We start from the raw sequence: 19,226 nt of genomic DNA, 5'->3' as shown, positions 1-19,226 counted from the left end.
CCTTATCAGTTTGGTAGACTTTCCCTCCTCCAGGAGCGTGCACAGAAATTTCGGGGCCCGTCACAAATGACTTTTTCGGGCCCCTCTCCATATTGTTTACCCGTATTTTCACCCCTAGTCATAAAAATATTGGGCCCTCTTCAGGCTCGGACCAACTTTCCTCAAACGGCTACTGCACTTTGAAATACTGATTTACACCCTGAAGATGAACTCAATCCTTTGAAATTTGAATGCAAGGCAGTTCGGTATGGAGTTAATGTTAGCAAGCGTAAGTATAGAATTATGAAAATAGTTTTGAAAGTCTTGTGATTAAAAAGAAAAAAAAAAAGTAGGTTTCATCCACAATTACGGGGTTGCGTGACATGAAATTTTTCAAAATGTTAACTGAAATTTTAAACTTAAAAAAATATGTTTTTCCAAATTAGATTTATCAACAAATTAATTAACATTTACGCAATTCATGTACATACGTGTGCGTGTGTTTTCCTTTCAAATTTCACGAAATCGTAATTCTAAGCGAAGGAAATTTTTCAAATTGAAGTCGTAAAGTGCGAAAAATGCCAAAGCAAGCCATCTTTTGTAACAAAGTATAGAAATTCGAAACACTCTTCCTGGCATTCATTTGAATTTTGAGGTCTTGAATTCAAATTACGGCCGCGATAAAAACCATTAGTAGAAACAAGAAATCCAATGAGCAGGGTCTCAAACTAACCCCCACACTCCCTTAGTTCTATTTTTACTATTTTTTCTAAAAAAAAGTCTATGAAATAGTTTTAAAAAATCAAAATTTTTTTGGGAATAACGTTTTGAAATTTCCATCCCGTTCGCTGTTGCGCCCCTGGAGAGAGTTACTCCGGCCAATCCCTATTTACGCCACTGTTTACAAAGATTACTTTCACAAATTTCTCAAATGTAAACTATATTATTATACACAGGTATACCATTATTATATCAGGAAACCCATAATTTATGGAGCCGTCTCATATTTTGGCGCCCGGGATGATCCCCCCGCTTGCTCTCCTCTTCGCTGCACTATTTTGCAGAAGTTGATAAGGTTTAAAAACTTCTCAGTCATCGACTACATTACTTAAAATTTTTTATCTCGCAAGATTTCCCTTCAATTTTCACTGTGAAGTGGGCGACAAATTCGTTAGATTGAATGAATTTACAATTATTTTTTAAATTCTCACTCCTGTTAATTTTGTACTAGGGGGCTCCACTCCCTGCTCGTTTTGTTCGCCAACCTCCGCTCGCCACTTGTGGCGCGTAACGATTGGTAATTTTAATGCTTACTCCTTGGTGTCCTCGGGACATACAGGGTTCATGATATTCTCAAGACTGGATGTTGAAAGCCCAAAGCGGAATGGCTTTCTCTGGATGTTCGATATCCAACGAGACCAGTTTCGACCTGAGACATTCCTAATCCAGAGAAGATTGGGTTAAAAGACACACAGACAAATGCGTGTTTACCTAAAAATTTATTTCTCGTTAAAAAAAAAAAAAAATGTCTACAAAACTGATTCATTTTAAATCTTAATGTAACTTTCTTGAATTTTTAGATCTCTTCTATTTCAATTTATTTTTCTTTTACTTTGTATATTAATTGGGTTAAAAAAACGAACTATAAGTCAAATAAATACTTATGTGCAAAAAGTAAAATGAGAAATAACAACGCCAAATAGCACACTTTGCAGATTACTGCAGATACGTGTTTCGGCGTTACAAATGAATGTCCTTTTCAATGCAAAAGAAATGAGCTTATGTTTGAAAAAACATCGGAGAAATGGTTAGGTTTCTTTTGTCGGGTGTCTTTTCAACCAAAAGCTCATTTCTTTTGCATTGAGAAAGCCGTCCATTGTAACGCCGAAACACGAGTCTGCAGTAATCTGCAATTCAGTCTGTTTGACGTGGTTATTTAATTTTCACAAACAAATGGGGTGGTTTCCTTCAGTCAAAAGTAGTACTTGTAGTCACTGAAATCGATAGAATAAGCAAAAACTATAACTTGGACCCAGAAAATACTTTCATTTTCCCAACACTTATTTTTTAATTATTTTTTTTAAATGTCCGATTTTTCAAACAAGGCGTGGTTTTAATGGCGTCACAAATGATGCAGTTTGCCGCATCTTTCACAACGTTTCCACGTTGTGATAATCAAGAAGCGAATTAAAATTGCGCTCTATGCTTGCCATCAACCATATCGTTGCCAATACACGTGAGTAAAGATTTTTGTTTAAAATATATTTTGATATTTGATCTATTACTGCATCTTTTTTTTTTTTGGCACAGTTTGATTTGATCAAGAAGAAAAAATTTGAACTTAAAATTAAAAAATTCTTAGTAGTTCACAACATCATATTTTTTTCTTTTTTTTTTTGTTTGTTCGCAAAAACTTAAAGCATTAATAAGAAAAAGCGTTGGAATTAAAGGGGCGTGTAGAAAAATTATTTTGTTTAGTTTTAGTTTTTGACAGCCCACTCCAAACGTATTTGTACTTTAGACTTTCTATGGCATTATGAAGAACACATCGCCGCTTAATCAGCGTCCCGTTAAATAGATTTTCAAAAGAATGGGAAGAGGATGTAAATTGAGTTTCAAGATTCCGTAGGAAATCTGGAATCAATTAGGTTTTGTTATCATTGTCGCGGGAACTGAAACCGGTGGTTAGTATCCCCGTCCTTTCTCCCCACTTTTTCTAAGAATTCTTAGTGTTGTAACCTTTGCGCCAATTCCAAGAATCTCCAGTTCAACTTGGCGGCTATAGCTCTGAATGTCAGTTTTTTTCAAGCACCAGTTTTCATTCTACTTACGCTTGTTTTCCTTGCCATGCGTAAAAACCGGTCGTCGAGTGTCCAATCTTCACTAGTTCTATTATCTTTGATATGACTGCAGGGGGGCTCATAAAAAGTGCTTGGCCTAGGGAGCTTCGATACTTAAATCGGGCTCTGTAGCCCCCCCCCCCCCCTCCCCTGCCGTTTCCACGCACACACGCGCGGAAAAATTCGAAATGACTGGTCTGCGCTCTTCAAATTATATACTCACGCGCTCAATAATTTTTGATATCCTGTTGAGGCGCTCCCTTCAGGGCCACCGAGAGCTCAACCTGGCCCCGGGGGAAAATACTGACATGCGCCTCCCCCCCCCCCCACCTCTCTTCAAACTCAAACATAAAAAAAAAAAATCCTGTTGGCTGTCCTTACTCCTTATATCCCTGGGTTCCCCCTTCACAACAAAACCTTCCCCACCGAACCGGGTCGTGTTATTTCTCTAAAAAATCATGTAAATGATTGATTCTATTATTCAAAAAAGCGAAATTTAAAGTTAGCTCAAAAAAAAAAGAACAACTTGCAGAAGAAGTTTGATACTGAAATACACATTTGAATTAAAACAATTATTTTTCTTTTCTTAGTAACTTTTCCAAATCTTATGTATATCTTTCAAAAAAAATTTGAGATTTTATAAAACTTACGAACTTGTTTTACTGCTAAAAATTGCAAATTGATATCAACACATTTCTTTGTAACCCTTACCTGTTATGTAAATAAATTGTTCTCTTGTTTCACTGTTTGATCTCTCCCGCCCCCTCCCCTCCTCTACTACGTCTTATCATCTACAAATCGAATTACGACCCACCCATGTTTTTATTAGTTTTATTGTTATTGACTGCATCTCATGGGGTTTTCAGAGAATCGTTATTTGCTCAGGAGTAAGGTTTAACTTGAACAAATTTTACCTCTACATGCACTTCGTAGTCTTTTTTATGACTCTTTCACTTATTTCTTATCGTGAATTGCTCGTTCCTGATTTAGTATTTCTGATTTATTGGTGCTGTTTCGCTGAAATCGTTAAATAATATGTCATCAAGAGTTTTGAATTTTTTCCAATTTCTTTTGTCTAAGATTTTAAGATTTTTTTGTGTGATCGAATAAGTTATAAAATTAATCCATCAAAGCAGTGCTTCCGTACTGCCTAAACGATTATTTCGTTACAAAATGATTGCTTTTGAAAATTTGTTATCAAAATGCGATTTTGTAACGAAAAGGAATCCTCCTACAGGTTTCGGCATGAAAGTAGTTTGTCCATGTATGTTAGCCCCTCCCTCTATCCCTCACAATGGGTAAATTGAGGAGTACTTTTCATTCACTAGAGTACTTTTCATGGACTGCGAGGAGGAATAAAATGTTTCTATTCCGATAATTCGCCAGGTTTTTTATTGGTCTCCTCCTGTGGCTCTTGGTTTTAACATAATTGCAAATTCTACTACAGTAGTTTATGCACATGAAAGGGCTATTTTGGTCAAAAAAAAACTTCAGAAGGTATTCTGCGCTAGTGGTCTAATCCGCATATGTACGCTAGTTTCTGCGAAATAAAAAATATTTGCACTTAAAACGATAAGATCGTCTGTGTTCCAGAGCAGTTCATTCTTCACGGTCGGTGCCGATTTCAACGCGTTAAAGTTGTCATGGACATGCACTGTCCAACTGTTCCGCTTGATGTCATCAAAAAATTACCTGGGTTGAGATCATTAGAATTTTATGCCCCTACCAACCGTGGGAGGAAAACGGAAATGGTACTTAGTTAATTTCGTTTTGTTTACGAGTAACATTCGGAACATCATAATAATGCTTAGTTTTCTTGTTCAATTGATTTTAGTTTTGTGCCCTGGAGATGTCTTTATCGGTCATTGTGTGAGTTCGAACATTGCACCACGCATGTTACGTTTTTCATTGTGCTTTTAATAGTATTTCGAAGATTTTATTTATATATATTTCTTTCTTTTTTTTTTTCCAAGCGTATACTGATTTGTTGTAAATCTAGTATAAAATGAAGTGTCTAAAAAGGTTTGTGTGTTTGAACACGAAAAACTCGTGAATTACCTGTCCGATTTCGCTGAAATTTTCAAAATATATTAAGTCCGGAAAAGGTTCGCAGTCCGGTTCGAAAAAAAAAAAATCTATAAATAGTTCTTTTTTAAATCCAATTTAGACCCAATTTTCAAATATTCCTGAATATAGGGGTGAAAAATAACTTGCACGTATTAATATTATATATCGTTGGAAAGGGTAGAATTTACCGCATTGTTTCAGTGCTCTAACTCAGCGGTTCCTAACCTTTTTTTCCTTTGCGAACCCCTTCCAAAATCCGAAAGAAGTTGGCGAACCCCTTGTGAATTAAGTAATAAGTAACAGAAAATGAATCAAACACATATTAAAATTCGGAAGAATTTTTGTAATATTGCTCAATAGTTCCATGACAAGAAAGACACATAATTTCACATTATAAATGCAAATAATTGCAAAACACAAATATTTCTACAAACCAGAAAACAAATTCAACAAAGAACGAACTCAGTGATTACTCTTTGTTGAGATTCAGTCAACTTCGAAAAAACTCTTAATGTAGTTGTAGAATAAAGGAGCTCTAAGTTTGGCTTTAACATCTGCCAGCTTTACATTAAGTTCACCATTTAATATGCTTGTGTATTTATTCCTTTTCACGTGGAAACGTTGTCCGAAAAGGTAACAAAATTTAAAAAGTATTTTTCTGACACTAGAGATGTCTGTGAGACTTAAAATATGTCTAAAGCAAATGTCTATGAGTAAATCTGGTGTGACCAATACAAAGACGGGGTATTACAACTTATTCTCTTCTGGTGATATTTGATGACTTAAAACCTTTCATCGAGTGCTGGATGGAGTAAGAAACAAATGAATAAAAAAAAGCTCAGTAAGCATGTTAAAATTCCGTCATTACAATATTATTTTCACGAACCCCCTTTATACCTCTCTCGAACCGCCGGTTGGGAACCGATATTTTTAACTTAATTACGGCGAAAGTTATTTGCGATTTCATCTCTAATTTTTTTAGGCTTAGCTGAAATTTAGTCACTACTTTCTTCATTAAATCTATCAATAGAAAATGAAGGAATTGTCCCATAGTTGACACCATTGGAAAGAGCGGCTTTTTTAACTTCAATTCTAACTCGACCCATGGTCGAAAAAACTAAGCTTCTATCTCCAAAAGAAAGAAAGTTACAAGGCGTTTTAAATCAAGTTCGAAAAATCTCATTTTCATTCAAATTGTTAACCATTTTATTTCCCGTTTCCACGGTTATAGTTTTTGAATCCATTTTTTCTTCCCTTCTTTCTCATTTCAATTTCTTTAACTTATTTTATTTTGTGTTTCCATGGTTACGCTTTTTAAATCCATCTTTCTCGATTTAATTTCTAAAAAGTTTTTTTAATTTCCGTCGGCATTGTTTGGAAGGGACATTTGGCATGGATTTTTTTTTATTCATATTTAAGCCTGATTGTTGAATATGCGTCACTTGACACAATTTTTATTTTCAAGGTAGACCAGGCAACGCAGCTTGGTCTACTATAAGTAGCTGCGCTTTTTTTTTTTTTTTTTTTTTTTTTTTTTTTTTTTTTTTTTTTTTTGCGTAGTTGCCAACTTGTTCGAGTTTTCCGTACAATGTACGAATTTTTATTAAATCGTACAATTGTGAAGGGAAATCGCTCATTTTGTACGAAGTTCGAATATTTCATACATTTTGTATAAAAATTAGTCTAGTCGTAAAAAACTTGACATTCACGACATATTTTTGTGTTTTAATAACAAAAAAGAAACTTCACCACAAACACATATCTATTCCTGCCAGCCTTTACGCATTACAAATAAAACTTACGCATTTTGAACATTTTTTTATCACTAAGGTATTTATTCGTTACCTAAAGAATATGCTCAAAATCGGCAATGAAAAACACAGCTATTCATAGAGTTCAAATCAACGTTTGATCTACAAAGTAATGTAAACGCTTAAACATAATACGCATTAATGCTTTAAAAATTGAGAAGCAATAAAACAAGAATAGCGGGGGGGGGGGGGGAACAAATTTTGATATGGATTTTTGGATTGGTTAACTTGAAATGTTTGTTGTTTAGAATTTTTTTTTTAATATGATTGCTTGAATTTTATTCAAATTCCAGCTACGCTTGCTTTCTTATTTGTCAAATTTTTGTTGAGGAAGGAAGTTTTCAGAAAGTTATAAATGTTTTCTAGTTGGATGCTTCACTTAATCATCTATATCATTTCGAACATATTTATTTGTGTCATAAAACTCAAACGACATTTTTATTGTTCTGAACATTTATTTGGGGAAAAAGATATTCCTTTTCTTTAAAATTCATTTTATTAATCATAATATTCACTACTTATGCGTTTTTCTTTGTTTCAGTAATAATTCTAATGCCATTAGATATCGATTTTTCAGTTAATTGACATTGGTAAAGTTCTTTTGTTAACTTTTCCTTTGTGTTTCTTCCCCCCTCTCCCCCTCTATCTGATAATGGCCAATCGTTCTTCATGAATTATCTGTCTATGTCTTTCTCATGAATCGTCGTTCAGTAATCTTCCTTTCGTAAGAAAAAATATGGCTCCGACAGACTGGATGAATCGGCCTCCGATCCGAACCACGCAAAAGGCCCACATTCATACGTTCTTAACTTTCAGCCTAAGAGCTTTGTGCTAAAAAGTGAAGTTGGTGAGGGAGAAATAAGCATGTTACTACATAGCTCAAAAAAAATTGGGGACCGGCAGGATAGTCCCCGGTTTTCTGACAAAATCCCGGTATACCGACCGGTTTACTTCACGTCCCAGGTGTCACCCATCTGGGGTGTGACACCCAAAGTGGAATTGCAAGTTTTTGAAAAATGTGAAGCTAAAATGTATTTTTTAAGACTACAAGTTTAAAATTTTGCCGGGGGGGGGGAGGAGACCACCGGACCCTTTCCTTCCCATCCCATGGAGTGACTACTATCCTCAAGATTAGGTTCAAATCTCTACATAGTAATAAAATGAAGTCTCCAAAAAGCGTCTGTTGTTCAAACGCGAAAAACTCGAGAACTACTCTGCCAATTTCGTTGAAATTTTCACACTATCTTTCTTTCAGCACCGGAAGGATTTGCAGATCAGTTCGAAAAAATTCGACGAGTGTTTTTTTTTTTTTTAATTCCAATTTAGATCCAGTTTTCACATAAATTCCCGAATATAGGTCTGAAAAATTACTTGCACATATTAATGTTACATATCGTTGGAAAGGGTAGAATTTTCCGCGTTCTACGCAATTTGTTTCAATGCTCTAACTTAATTACGGCGGGGGTACGTCAGTTGAGATAATTTGTATCTTCATGGTGGATCGGGCAACGCAACTAGTTGTCAATATTTAGACCTAGTTAGTAACTTCCTCTTATACCGAAAAACTGAATCCCATTATATTTCCGTGCGTTTGAGATACTTTTGAAATGATTAAGGTTCTCTCAATTTCATACACGCCCTTACTTTTTTGACCTTTCGATCAGAGTTGGCAAAAACCCGGGTTTTTTTTAAAAAACCCATGAACCCAAGGTTTTTTGGGTTTTTTAAATAAAACTCAAAAAAACCCAACTAAAGCTGGGTTTTTTAAAAGAAATGTGGGTTTTTTTGTCTTTTTTTAGGGAAAATGTGGGATGTTTGTAGCATATTGTAGCGTAAGTATATGGACAAAGCACAAAAATTGTCTTGGGGTAAAAAAAGCTGGAAAATTCAGCGTTTTCTGAAGAAAAGTAAAAAAAAAACGACAACCCAAGAATGGTGAAGTTTCAAATTTTTTAGTTTACATGATTACCAACAGTTAGGGCAAAGTTACTTCTGGAGTGATAAAATCTATTGTTCGTTTTTAATTACTACATTTTTTTTTAATTGTATTTCATTTTGTCATGCAAAACTACTGTAGAACCTCAAGTAGTTTAAATCCCTTTTTACTGAATTCCAGCTTAATCAAGACATTTCTTTGAATTTTATATTGCCTGTTTTTCTATTTCTGTGTACAGAGTAAGAAATATTAAACTTTTTCGTAAGATAATGAAAATACTGTACATCCTATTCTATTTTCTGTTCAACCGTTTGTAAAACCTGTTAATTTCTTTAAAAAAAATATACCTTGTTTATTCGAGATTTGTGACGTGTTGATTTGCAGAAAATAGTTCCCATGAAAGCCTTTTAGCTAGAGTAGTTTCCTCTGTACAATCTACAAATATTGAGAAAATCAGACGTGACAGAACTTAGTCAAGATAATTTGAGTTATTTATTGACCTATTAAAGAAAAAAGTTAAATATATTTATTTAAAATCTTTGAAGTATTTTTTTTCTCATGATTTAAGAAATACTATTAAAGTTCAAAATTCATTTTTTATGTCTATATTGTCTGTGGTAAGAACAAATAAAAAAGAAGTTTAAATTGTGAAAGTATTAAAATTAATTAATTTTTTTAAAAACTTCTCAGAAAATTTAAAGAAACCCAAAAGTGGGCTAAATAATGAGTTTTTTTTAAATGGGTTTTTTCAAAAAACCCATTAGATTCAACCCAATTGGGTCCAATCCGGACAACCCTGCTTTCGATGATCTGCACATTTGCATCCAGAGCAAGTTATATAAAAAAACGTTCATAGTTTTAATTTGTCCTTTGTACATTAGCCCACTTAAAATTTTGTTTAACACAAATGTTGTTGTTTCTGAAATTGTAAGAATTTCATTATTACATCTTTATTTATTTATTTATTTTTATTATTATTTATTTTATTTTTTATTTATTTATTTTTATTTATTTATTTATTTTTTTTATTTTTTTTTTTTTTGTGTGTGTGTGTATGTTGGGGGTTGTCACCCATGTTAGGTACGCCACTGTAATAAATAACCATTTATTCATATCATTGGGCATTAACCACATTATAAAACACGCTGAAAACTAGCCAGAGGGGTGTGTACTCTTTTGAATACTTAAGAGGCAGGGGGGGGGAAATACCGGTGTCCCGGTTGAATATTTTAGAAATTTGATAAACCTTCTCATAATCTATGTTTTGATTGACTTTCTTGAGGAACCCTATTTTGTGATCTAGATTTTTCAAACCCATTTATTGTGAATGCTCGCTTTCAGGTTTAAATTAGCTGCTAAATTAGCTCCTTAGCTTGTAAAAATGACTTTATGTATAATTTTGAACAAATAAAATTTAAAAATATTTAAATGTTTGAAATTATGCCACCAAAGTACATTCCTATGCCTCAGATTTCATTATGGGTTTTAGTCTAATGTGTATACGCCGGCGTTTTTAGCGGTGAGAAACACAAGTGGTTATATTTTAGGATACTTATCTTCGTGGTTTCAGTTTCATTGCTCTCCAGACAAATGTGTCTGTTGTGTAGTAAGTCACGCGTTGTGTCTACAGACTACTACAGATATTCATCGCCGAGCTATTCCATTCAGATAGAAAACTTTTACGTGACGAGGTCGAAGGCCACGAACTCTTATTCTATATTAACGACGACCTCGTCGCTCGATTTGTCTTTTTTTTTTTTTTTCTGGGAAGAGTGTCGTGGTATGTGGAGTCGCGAAAAGTGCCTTGCTAAGCACCTAAGTGCTTTCCAGTGAAAAGTAATTTGATCTCTGTCTTGAACTCCAAGACAGGACAACTTATTTAATAGACCGTGTGAAAAATTGTTTTACTGGGACAGAAAAACGTTTTTTATGCCTGCGGTGGATTTAACCCGATAATGGCGTTGAAGAAAAAAAAAATCTATTTTTTTGCGTCAAAAGACTTAGTCCACTTAAAAACATACAAATAATTTCTTGGGTGTTTTTTTATGCACTTGGCATTTTATTTTATCTTTGAAAAGCTAAGGCTGACCGACCAGTGCACTTAAGAGCAATTTCATTTTCGAAAATTTATAACATCGTTAAAAAGTAACGTTTGGCAGTAAAAATATTATAATTAATATGTGTGCGTAAAAAAAAAATCAAAAAAAAAAAATACTTTCATGGGCTACGTCTGTTTTAACATTTTTTTTTTTTGGGGGGGGGGGGTTAAAATGAAAAAAAGTAGGGCATCAGCATAGTCTAGTGGTTTTTTTTTTTTGGAAATTTATTGAAGTGATAACTACTGATTCGTTAAAAAACATTTTTCAAAATACTAGATGCTAATTTACTGGTCCCCTACATTGTTTTGTCTTTATTTTCGAAATGAATCTTTTTAGTCAGGTCATGGCAGTTGATGCTCATAACGAGAATAATCTTTAATGAATAGAGAAAAAGGAAAATGTAATAGGAGTAGTTGTAATCAGGAAGTCGGTTATATTTTTCTCTGAAATGTTTCAAAGCAATTTATGAACTTAAAATTTTAAAGGTGGTGCTCATCCCACCAGGGGCAATCCCCCCCCCCCAATGCCGCTCCCACTGCCTAAAGTTTCAATGGTGTAATTAGCACCATACCCAGTAACGGATTTTAGGTGGCCCGGGCACCCCCAAAAGGAAAAAATTAATAGAACTATTTCTTTTTTTAATTGACTTCTCTATATAACATGAAGAAATGTTTTACAGTTATTTAAAAAGAGAACAGAAAAGGCACAAATCTAATTTGAATAAAAGCATTTTCGGTTGCTAAAGAAGTAATGTCGGAGTCAGACCAGAGCGGCAAATTAACTTACTGGTTTGGAACTCAAAGGAACGTAATGTACCGCCATTCGTCTGTTGATTCTTCTTTGATGGAATCAGTAGTTGACATTTAAAAAAAAAAAAAATGTGTGAATAAATGTGCCTAGAAAAGCGCTATAAAAAAAATGAAATGGGGGTGAGCTTTTCAATTTCTTTGGCCTCCTCTAAGAATGATTTCTGTATCCCCCCTGGCCATACCCCCCCCCCCTTCCCCGATTTAAACAATCAGATGTATTTTTAATTTTACGTAAAAAAACCTTAGATGATCGTGGTAATTGACGACAGCAGTACACGCTCACCTCTACGTTAATATTAAACTTCCCGTAATTGCGACTGCGGATGTGGTCTTAATTCTTCTCCGGAATCCACGCTCTCTTTCTCAGACAACCAATGACGCCAAATGAGTTCGGGAGACTGCATACTCATCAAACTTTTTTTCTTGGCATAAAAGGGGGGGGGGGGACCTTCTCCCCATTTTTTGTGAACGTGATTATTAAATTGAATTATTATCTTGATTTCATGCTTGATTTAGAGCAAATGCCTCCTTGGTAGTGAAAATTAAAGTTATCATTAGTGACTAACCGTAGCCGTTTATTCGTAATCGTTGCTGCGATACATTCATTCGTCTCACGTTCGTTTTCATTTTATAAGGATTGGAGTTTCAATAGTGTTTCATTTGAACAAAGTTTTTTTTAACATTAAATATGATAATGTGCGTGCTAATGGACGAATTGCTGTTTAAAACACTGCAAGCTTTCTGTTAAACGATCGAAAATGGCTCTTATGAAAACGTGTACAGTTCGATTGAAATTAATGCCGATGTATAAAATATGTTTATGTGTCATTCATTGTATTTCTAATTTTGATTGTTTAATTACAAGCTATTCTTATTCATTTACCTTAACGCTTTTGTAAAAACATAGTAAATACGGTGGCGTCGCTACAGGTGGATGAGGGGGGCGCACCGTCCCGGGTGTCACACGTCTGGAGGGTGACACCCTTAATGGGAGTGCAAGTTTTTGAAAAAATGAAGCTAAAATGCATTTTTAGGACTGCAAATTTGAAACTTTTCCGGGTATGGGGGGGGGGACCCCGGACCCCTTCTCTTTCCCGCCCCATATCATGGACACTTTACTGAGGATTAGGTTCATATTGTCAATACTTTGACTTAGTAGTGTCCTCCTCCTCTTATACCAAAAAATGAAACCCATTATCTTTCCAACTGTTGAGATAATCAAGGGGCCATCAATTTATGCACCCGCTTACTTTTTTGACTTCTCGATGGCCTGCACATTTGTGTCTAGAGGTAGTTACATAAACAGCATTCATATTTTTCATTTATCTTTTGTACAGTAGCCCACTTAAAATTTCGTTATAATCACTGAAAGGATAAAAATGAAAGATGTATTTTGTTACCAAGAAAGCGGCTATCCAATGATGTCACCCTTGAAAGGAGAGGGGAAGGGGCAGTGGCGTACCTAGCACTCCTGCGATGCAGGAAGTGGGGGGTGCACGAAGTATAAGGGCGCACGCTCTGAAAAAAAAGTAACACTTTTTTAAAAGTTGAAAAGAAAATCTTATGGGGGAGGAGGCGTACCGAAGTATATGTACGGTACTGGATCGTAGGTACCCCTCGTACGGTACTGGGTAGGAGGTCGTAAAATTGACAAGGGGGGGGGGGAGAGAATTGCAAGAGGTCTGTACGCCACGCCTTTTTTTTTTTAAGAATGTCAATGGAAAATAGCTTGACAAGTAACAAGGCGGCGGTGGGGGGGGGGATATCACATGGTGGACAGCCTCATACGAATTGAAAAAGTCATTTATTTAAATTTATTCAATTTAAAACGTTGTGAAAATGTCGTAAAAATTAGAAAAATCAGAAACTGAATAATTGAATCTATTTCTGCCATTAAATGTTCATAAAAAAGAATAAGTCAATAAATACGTCATAGAGCTTTTTTAAGGCGAACAATTCGCTCTTTTTATCGTTCTTTTGGCTGCTTATCTAAATGAAATCGTTCAGGAATAATAGTAGTCGTTTGTTTCACTCGTTAAGACCCTTTTTTTCCCTTAAAAATGTCATTTGATACTTTCTTCTCCCAGTTCTCGTTAAGCTTAATACAAAAGAACGCTTATTACATTCAACTTTAAAAAGCACTGTTTTTATCATTTGTTGATTATCATGATTCTACTTCATTCAATTGCTTTGTGATGGAAAATATCTTCTGTGTAAATAGACATGTGCTATAATTTCGGTGGCTCCATTTTCTAAAGACTAAGATATGCCCCCTCCCCCCTCTTCTATCGAGGAACAAAGATTCGTTGTTAACTTGAATGTGTTTTGCAGGGTGAAGCTATGGAGATGACAAATTGCTGCAGTTAAAATAAATATTTTTGTTTTCTAATTTTATCGATGTTTTTTTTATCGGTATCGGATATCGCACACTCGTGAATGATTATTCAAAGATGCTAAATTTAAACTTTCAGTTTTGTCCGCATGAACGATATCAAAAAAATGCTGAACGAAGGATAGTTGCACAATTGTCAGCAATCAATTGTTTGTTACATTTTAATTTAATTTCTCATTTTCCTGCCAAATTAATTTTATGATTGTCATTCATTAAGCAATATATTTTTAGTTTTTATATGCTTCCTACGAATGTTTTTTTTTTTTTTTTTTTTTCTAAATTTTGGCAACTCTCTTGACCTGAGTTTTTGATGAGACATACAACCACAAATGTGTACTAAATAATGCTCTGATTTTTATTTTCTGGGCATAATTTACCAGAAGAGAATAGAATAAATGTACCAAGCGTAGCACAATCGATATGGCATTATTACTTGAACTAGTAAACGGAGTGTGGCATTTTATTTCTGCTTAATTGTAAATTTTGTCTCAAACAACTTTTTACTTTTTCTCGAAAGCAGGTGCAAAAATCAATTGGTTTCTATTATTTGTCAACTTTCATTTCAAATATTGCATATTACATTTGGGGGAGGGGGGGGGGGGGGGGGGGGAGAGAGTTCAATTGTTATGGTTGAAAACATTCAAGTGTCTGGTTTGCTACCAGCTCATATGTATTATTACTATTTCAGATTTAGCAATTTTTTTTTTACAAAAACTTTTTTTTTTCCTCACTTTCAATACACTTATACCTGTGTACCTTTCAGAAATTTTGGAGTCCCTCACAAATGACTTTTGTGGGCCCCCCTCCGTATTGTACACCCCTGCATTCCTATAAATATTTAACCCCTCATTTTAAGAATTTCAGGCCTGGGCCAACAGGTGTCTCCCCCCCCCTCCCCCTTGTGCACGCTCCTGGTACCTTTCATAGTTCTGAGGAGTAGATTTAGAGTGTTAGGCAGTTTTCAACTTCCCGCCAGGCCAGGTTGCCAAGCAGTATCAGAGAATGAGTTTAAACTTCTGGGATGTGAGGGTGAGGCTTTTGTGATAAATGTCCTTATGTGACTATATAAACTCTTGTTAGGATCGGCAATGTGTGTTAAAACCAAAGGTTCTAAGAGATTGAAACTCCAAAAACCTTCTTGGCACCCCTGGGAGTTTTTTCTTTCATAGACACCATTTTCAGTTGATAGCACCACCTGCTATCAACTGAAGCTTTAGCTTCGCCTTTAGCTAATATTTTACCATTGGCCAATGGGGGGGGGGGGGGGGCATTTGTCAGATAAATTTTCTTTGTCATTGAATAGGTAGATTTTTAGTGTCCATTTTGTTTTTTTTTTTTTTTTTTTTTCACTCATGTGTTTATCAAGATTTTAATTGCTTAAGTTTAAGAGCCATTAAGTCGTAAATAGCTGTAATCTTTGACTCATATATTTATTTTTGTTCTTGCAGGTGCTGGAGAATCTGGTAAAAGTACTATTGTCAAGCAAATGAAGTAAGATTGTTATGATTTTTCATTTTTTATAAAACATTATGAAGATGTTTGTAATAAAATTGTTTTATAATACATTGACTGATTACCCCCACCCACCCATCATTTTAGAATTATCCATGAGGCTGGTTATTCCAAAGAAGAATGCTTACAGTATCGTCCAGTTGTTTACAGCAACACCATACAGAGCTTGATGGCTATAATTAAAGGACTTGGACAGTTAAAATTGGACTTTGCTGATCCGTCAAGAAAAGTATATGCTCTTTTTTTTTTTTAAATGTTCACCAGTATTTTTGTACTACCACAGTTCAATATTTCCTAAAAATTAAAATGCTTCTCTTTACATGTTCTTTTGAACATGTAAACATTGAAAACATATAAAACATTGAAATGTTTATCTTTCTTTTAATTTCCTATTATTATGTTGTAGTTGTAAACACTCTGGTCTGGAGCTTAAGTCCAACTACGAATATCACTGAAGGTTTAACAGACAATCATGATTGAAACTTCTTACGTTCCAATATTAAAATTAAAAAATATTTCTCTGTTCTTCTAGAAGTACATTTTTTATTTTTTTGCTCCTTTCCTAGCAAGGTGTTTAAGCTTTTTTTGAGGGGGAGGGGAATATATTGATTCTTCTCATTGAAATATTGCACATGCAGTTGTATGTACACTATATTATGTGAAATATTGATAAGTTGATTTAAAAACTTTTTCTTTCAATGGTAGCATATTTATAAAGCAGATTAACATTTAGTTTTTATGCATTTAGTAGCAGTCATAACAAATGTACATTTGTTTTAAAATATGGACAATTGTACTATGTATGTATTTATTGTAAGCCTACACATACGGATCGCTATCTGCACAAGAACTCCAATCACCATCCTCGATAGGAGAGAGGTGTACTGAAACTTTATTCATCAGGGCCAACAGAATCTGCAAACCAACTGCTATTGAGAATGAACTTTCCCACCTCACAAACGTTTTCCAAGCCAACAGCTTTTTGAAGCAAGAAATTAAAAGAGCTTTCCGCCCTTAAGTGGAAAGACAACCACCTGAAGAAGAACCGGTCAAATCTACAGCCTACCTCTCTTACGTTGAGGAAGTCACTGACAAAATTGAAAGACTTCTGCGCTAACACAACATCAAAACTGATTTCACGCCCACCCATCAAATCAGCGACTTACTACGATCTGTGAAAGATACGAGGAACCCTTTGTCCGTTGCAGGAACTTGCAAGATGCCAGATGGGAAACCAATGTAAATTTTCAAACATCCCAACAATTTTAACAAAAAGGAAGGAGGAATTAAGATCAACAAACTCTGGCATGCTGAACTCAGACCACGGCGCAACGGCCCGGAATCTTACAACATTATTGACACCGACCGTAAAGCCTTCATTAATAATGTGAAACACTCAGCTCTCATAGCAGATGCAAAGAGATTGCAGTTTTCAAACTGAAGGCATCAAAAATATAAAATTGTCAAATAAAATAATTTATTTTTAAGTAAAGCAGTTTTAGGATTGCATTTTAAAAAGTTCACAATAAACATAATTAAGCTACCAACATTATCACCAAAAACATTTGAAGCAAGCTAAAAACAGTGAGCAAAATTTTTTTCCCGATGTGGGATGTGGCGAGAAAACAGCAAAATAGATTTCTGGTATCAAGACACACACACACACACACACAAAAAAAAGGAATTCTGCTGTATTCGAACACAATTATTCATGCTCAGCGCTTAAAAAACATGACATGAAAATAATAATAATAATGTAAACAAGTTGATATTGATTTAATTTAACTAGATACTTTCAATTCTGAAGCAACATGCGATTTAAGTGTTAGAATTTGATTGTCATGTAAAAATCATGTTTGTACCAGGATCAGGATCTGTCAAAAGAAATTTTTTTTTAGTGAGAATAAAAAATTTCCACAAAATCATCCTCAATTTTTATTTTTTAAAAAATCATTATAATTCATATTATTTAACTGAACGTAACAAAAAATTAACTGAAGTTAAATTTTCTTTTAATAGAGCTACAACACTTTTCTTGAACCAGTTTTGATAATAATAGCAGTTAAAATATGTATGTATACAGTGGCATACCTAGGGATTGGCTGGAGTGACTCTTGCCAGGGGTGCAGAAGTGAAAAGGGCGGCATTTCGACTGATTAAAAAAAAAGTATACATATATATAAATACATTTTTGCTTTCATGTAGAAAATACTGTTTTAAGATATAATTAAGATGCAATAACCTTTTCAGCTTCTTATAAGTTCCATCCCCCCCTTTTCTTAAGAACATTTTGTATATTTCTGCAAAAAAAAAAAAAAAATAATAATAATAATAAAATAATGGGCAAAATATAATTCAAGACTAAGAAACAATTTTTCTTAATTTTAAATAATAAGGGAAAATTTTTTCTGTCAAATATATAGGATGATGCTAGACAGTTCTTTACGATTGCTGGTGCCTCTCAAGATGGTGAACTAAATCCAGAGTTAGCTGCAATCATGAAAAGGCTCTGGCAGGATCCAGGCTTACAGCATTGTTTTTCACGCTCAAGAGAATATCAGTTGAATGATTCTGCTGCATAGTAGGTTTATTATTTAATATAGTGTTGAATTTATTTCAGAGATTACTCATGTAACATTTTCTATGTTCTGCCCAACAGAAATTTTATATTTTTTGTGTACACACTAATTCTTTATGCACTTTTATTCATCAATTTCTTATACCTTTCAATTATGAATGAATTACTCATACAGGGCATTCACCACTGTGCCAAAGGCGACAAAATCGTAAATTTTGCGGAAAAAATTCTGATGGGGCAAATTTATTGGCGAACAGAAAATTCTTTGAAATTTCCACAGAAAAAAAAGCTCCCTGATCCTCAAAAGATTGTTAAAAATTCTAGAGGGTGACAAAAATACCGGTAAATAAGTGTTTAATTTATCTTAAGTGTAAAAAAACTACATGTTTTTTTTTAACCACTTGGTTTAAACCAAACAGCCGTGATGGTAACATACAAATTTAATTTACGTATCGAAAATAATTTTCCTTTATCTTTAATTTTTTGATTTTATTTTCATGCTTAATCATTTAGAATTGTTTGCCTGGGATGTTAGTTTTTTTTAAACTAATCCTATAGCTCTCCTAATGCTTGTAGAAATTTCAAACAAACTTAACTTTAAGCAGAAAATTCCAAGCTTTCGAATGACCTAAAACCTAAAAATGTGAATGAAATATTTCTCCTCCATTTCATTAAATTTATGTGTAGAATGGGCTAAAAAGTGGAATATAAAAAGAACAAAGTAGAAATATCAAAAAAGGGTGCTTTGAGGTGCTCACCCCTATGCTATAATCCAATTTTGTGCCAAATTTCATGAAAATCAGCCGAACTGTCTAGGTGCTATTTTTTATCAGTAAAGGTAAAGATGAAATATGTGCTATTTATTGAAACTTGTTTTTATTTCAGTTACCTCAATGCCTTAGATAGAATAGGACAACCCAATTACATTCCGTCTCAACAAGATGTGCTGCGAACTCGTGTGAAAACCACAGGAATTGTAGAAACACACTTTACGTTCAAAGGCTTACACTTCAAGTAAGTAGACCAGCATTTTCATTTTTATGTCCTTTTTTTTAAGGATAGGCCTGTAATTTCAAAGTGGGGGAAGGGGGGGGGGGGCAAAGGGACAAAAACACTTTTATAGGGGAAAAATGACAGAAAAAAATACAAATGCAGTTACCCTGTGTTTCTAAAATCCAAGGAGGTCAATTGAATTGTTAATTT

The 19,226-nt window shown here is 34.3% G+C and overlaps 1 protein-coding gene across 1 annotated transcript in view; it reads left to right on the top strand.

Annotated features, from left to right (window-relative positions):
- Positions 1–19,226, top strand: part of LOC129229212 (guanine nucleotide-binding protein G(i) subunit alpha) — a 67,846-nt gene that overhangs the window by 27,046 nt on the left and 21,574 nt on the right. The window contains exons 2-5 of the mRNA XM_054863473.1: positions 15,382–15,424; positions 15,533–15,674; positions 17,869–18,026; positions 18,909–19,037. Of these exons, the coding sequence (XP_054719448.1) occupies positions 15,382–15,424; positions 15,533–15,674; positions 17,869–18,026; positions 18,909–19,037 (472 nt within the window). The remainder of the gene's footprint in view (positions 1–15,381; positions 15,425–15,532; positions 15,675–17,868; positions 18,027–18,908; positions 19,038–19,226) is intronic.

Source organism: Uloborus diversus, chromosome 9 (assembly GCF_026930045.1).
Source record: "Uloborus diversus isolate 005 chromosome 9, Udiv.v.3.1, whole genome shotgun sequence".
Taxonomy (NCBI): Eukaryota; Metazoa; Arthropoda; class Arachnida; order Araneae; family Uloboridae; genus Uloborus; species Uloborus diversus.
The sequence above is the reverse complement of the archived record's forward strand: the minus strand, read 5'-3'. Positions and strand labels throughout refer to the sequence as shown.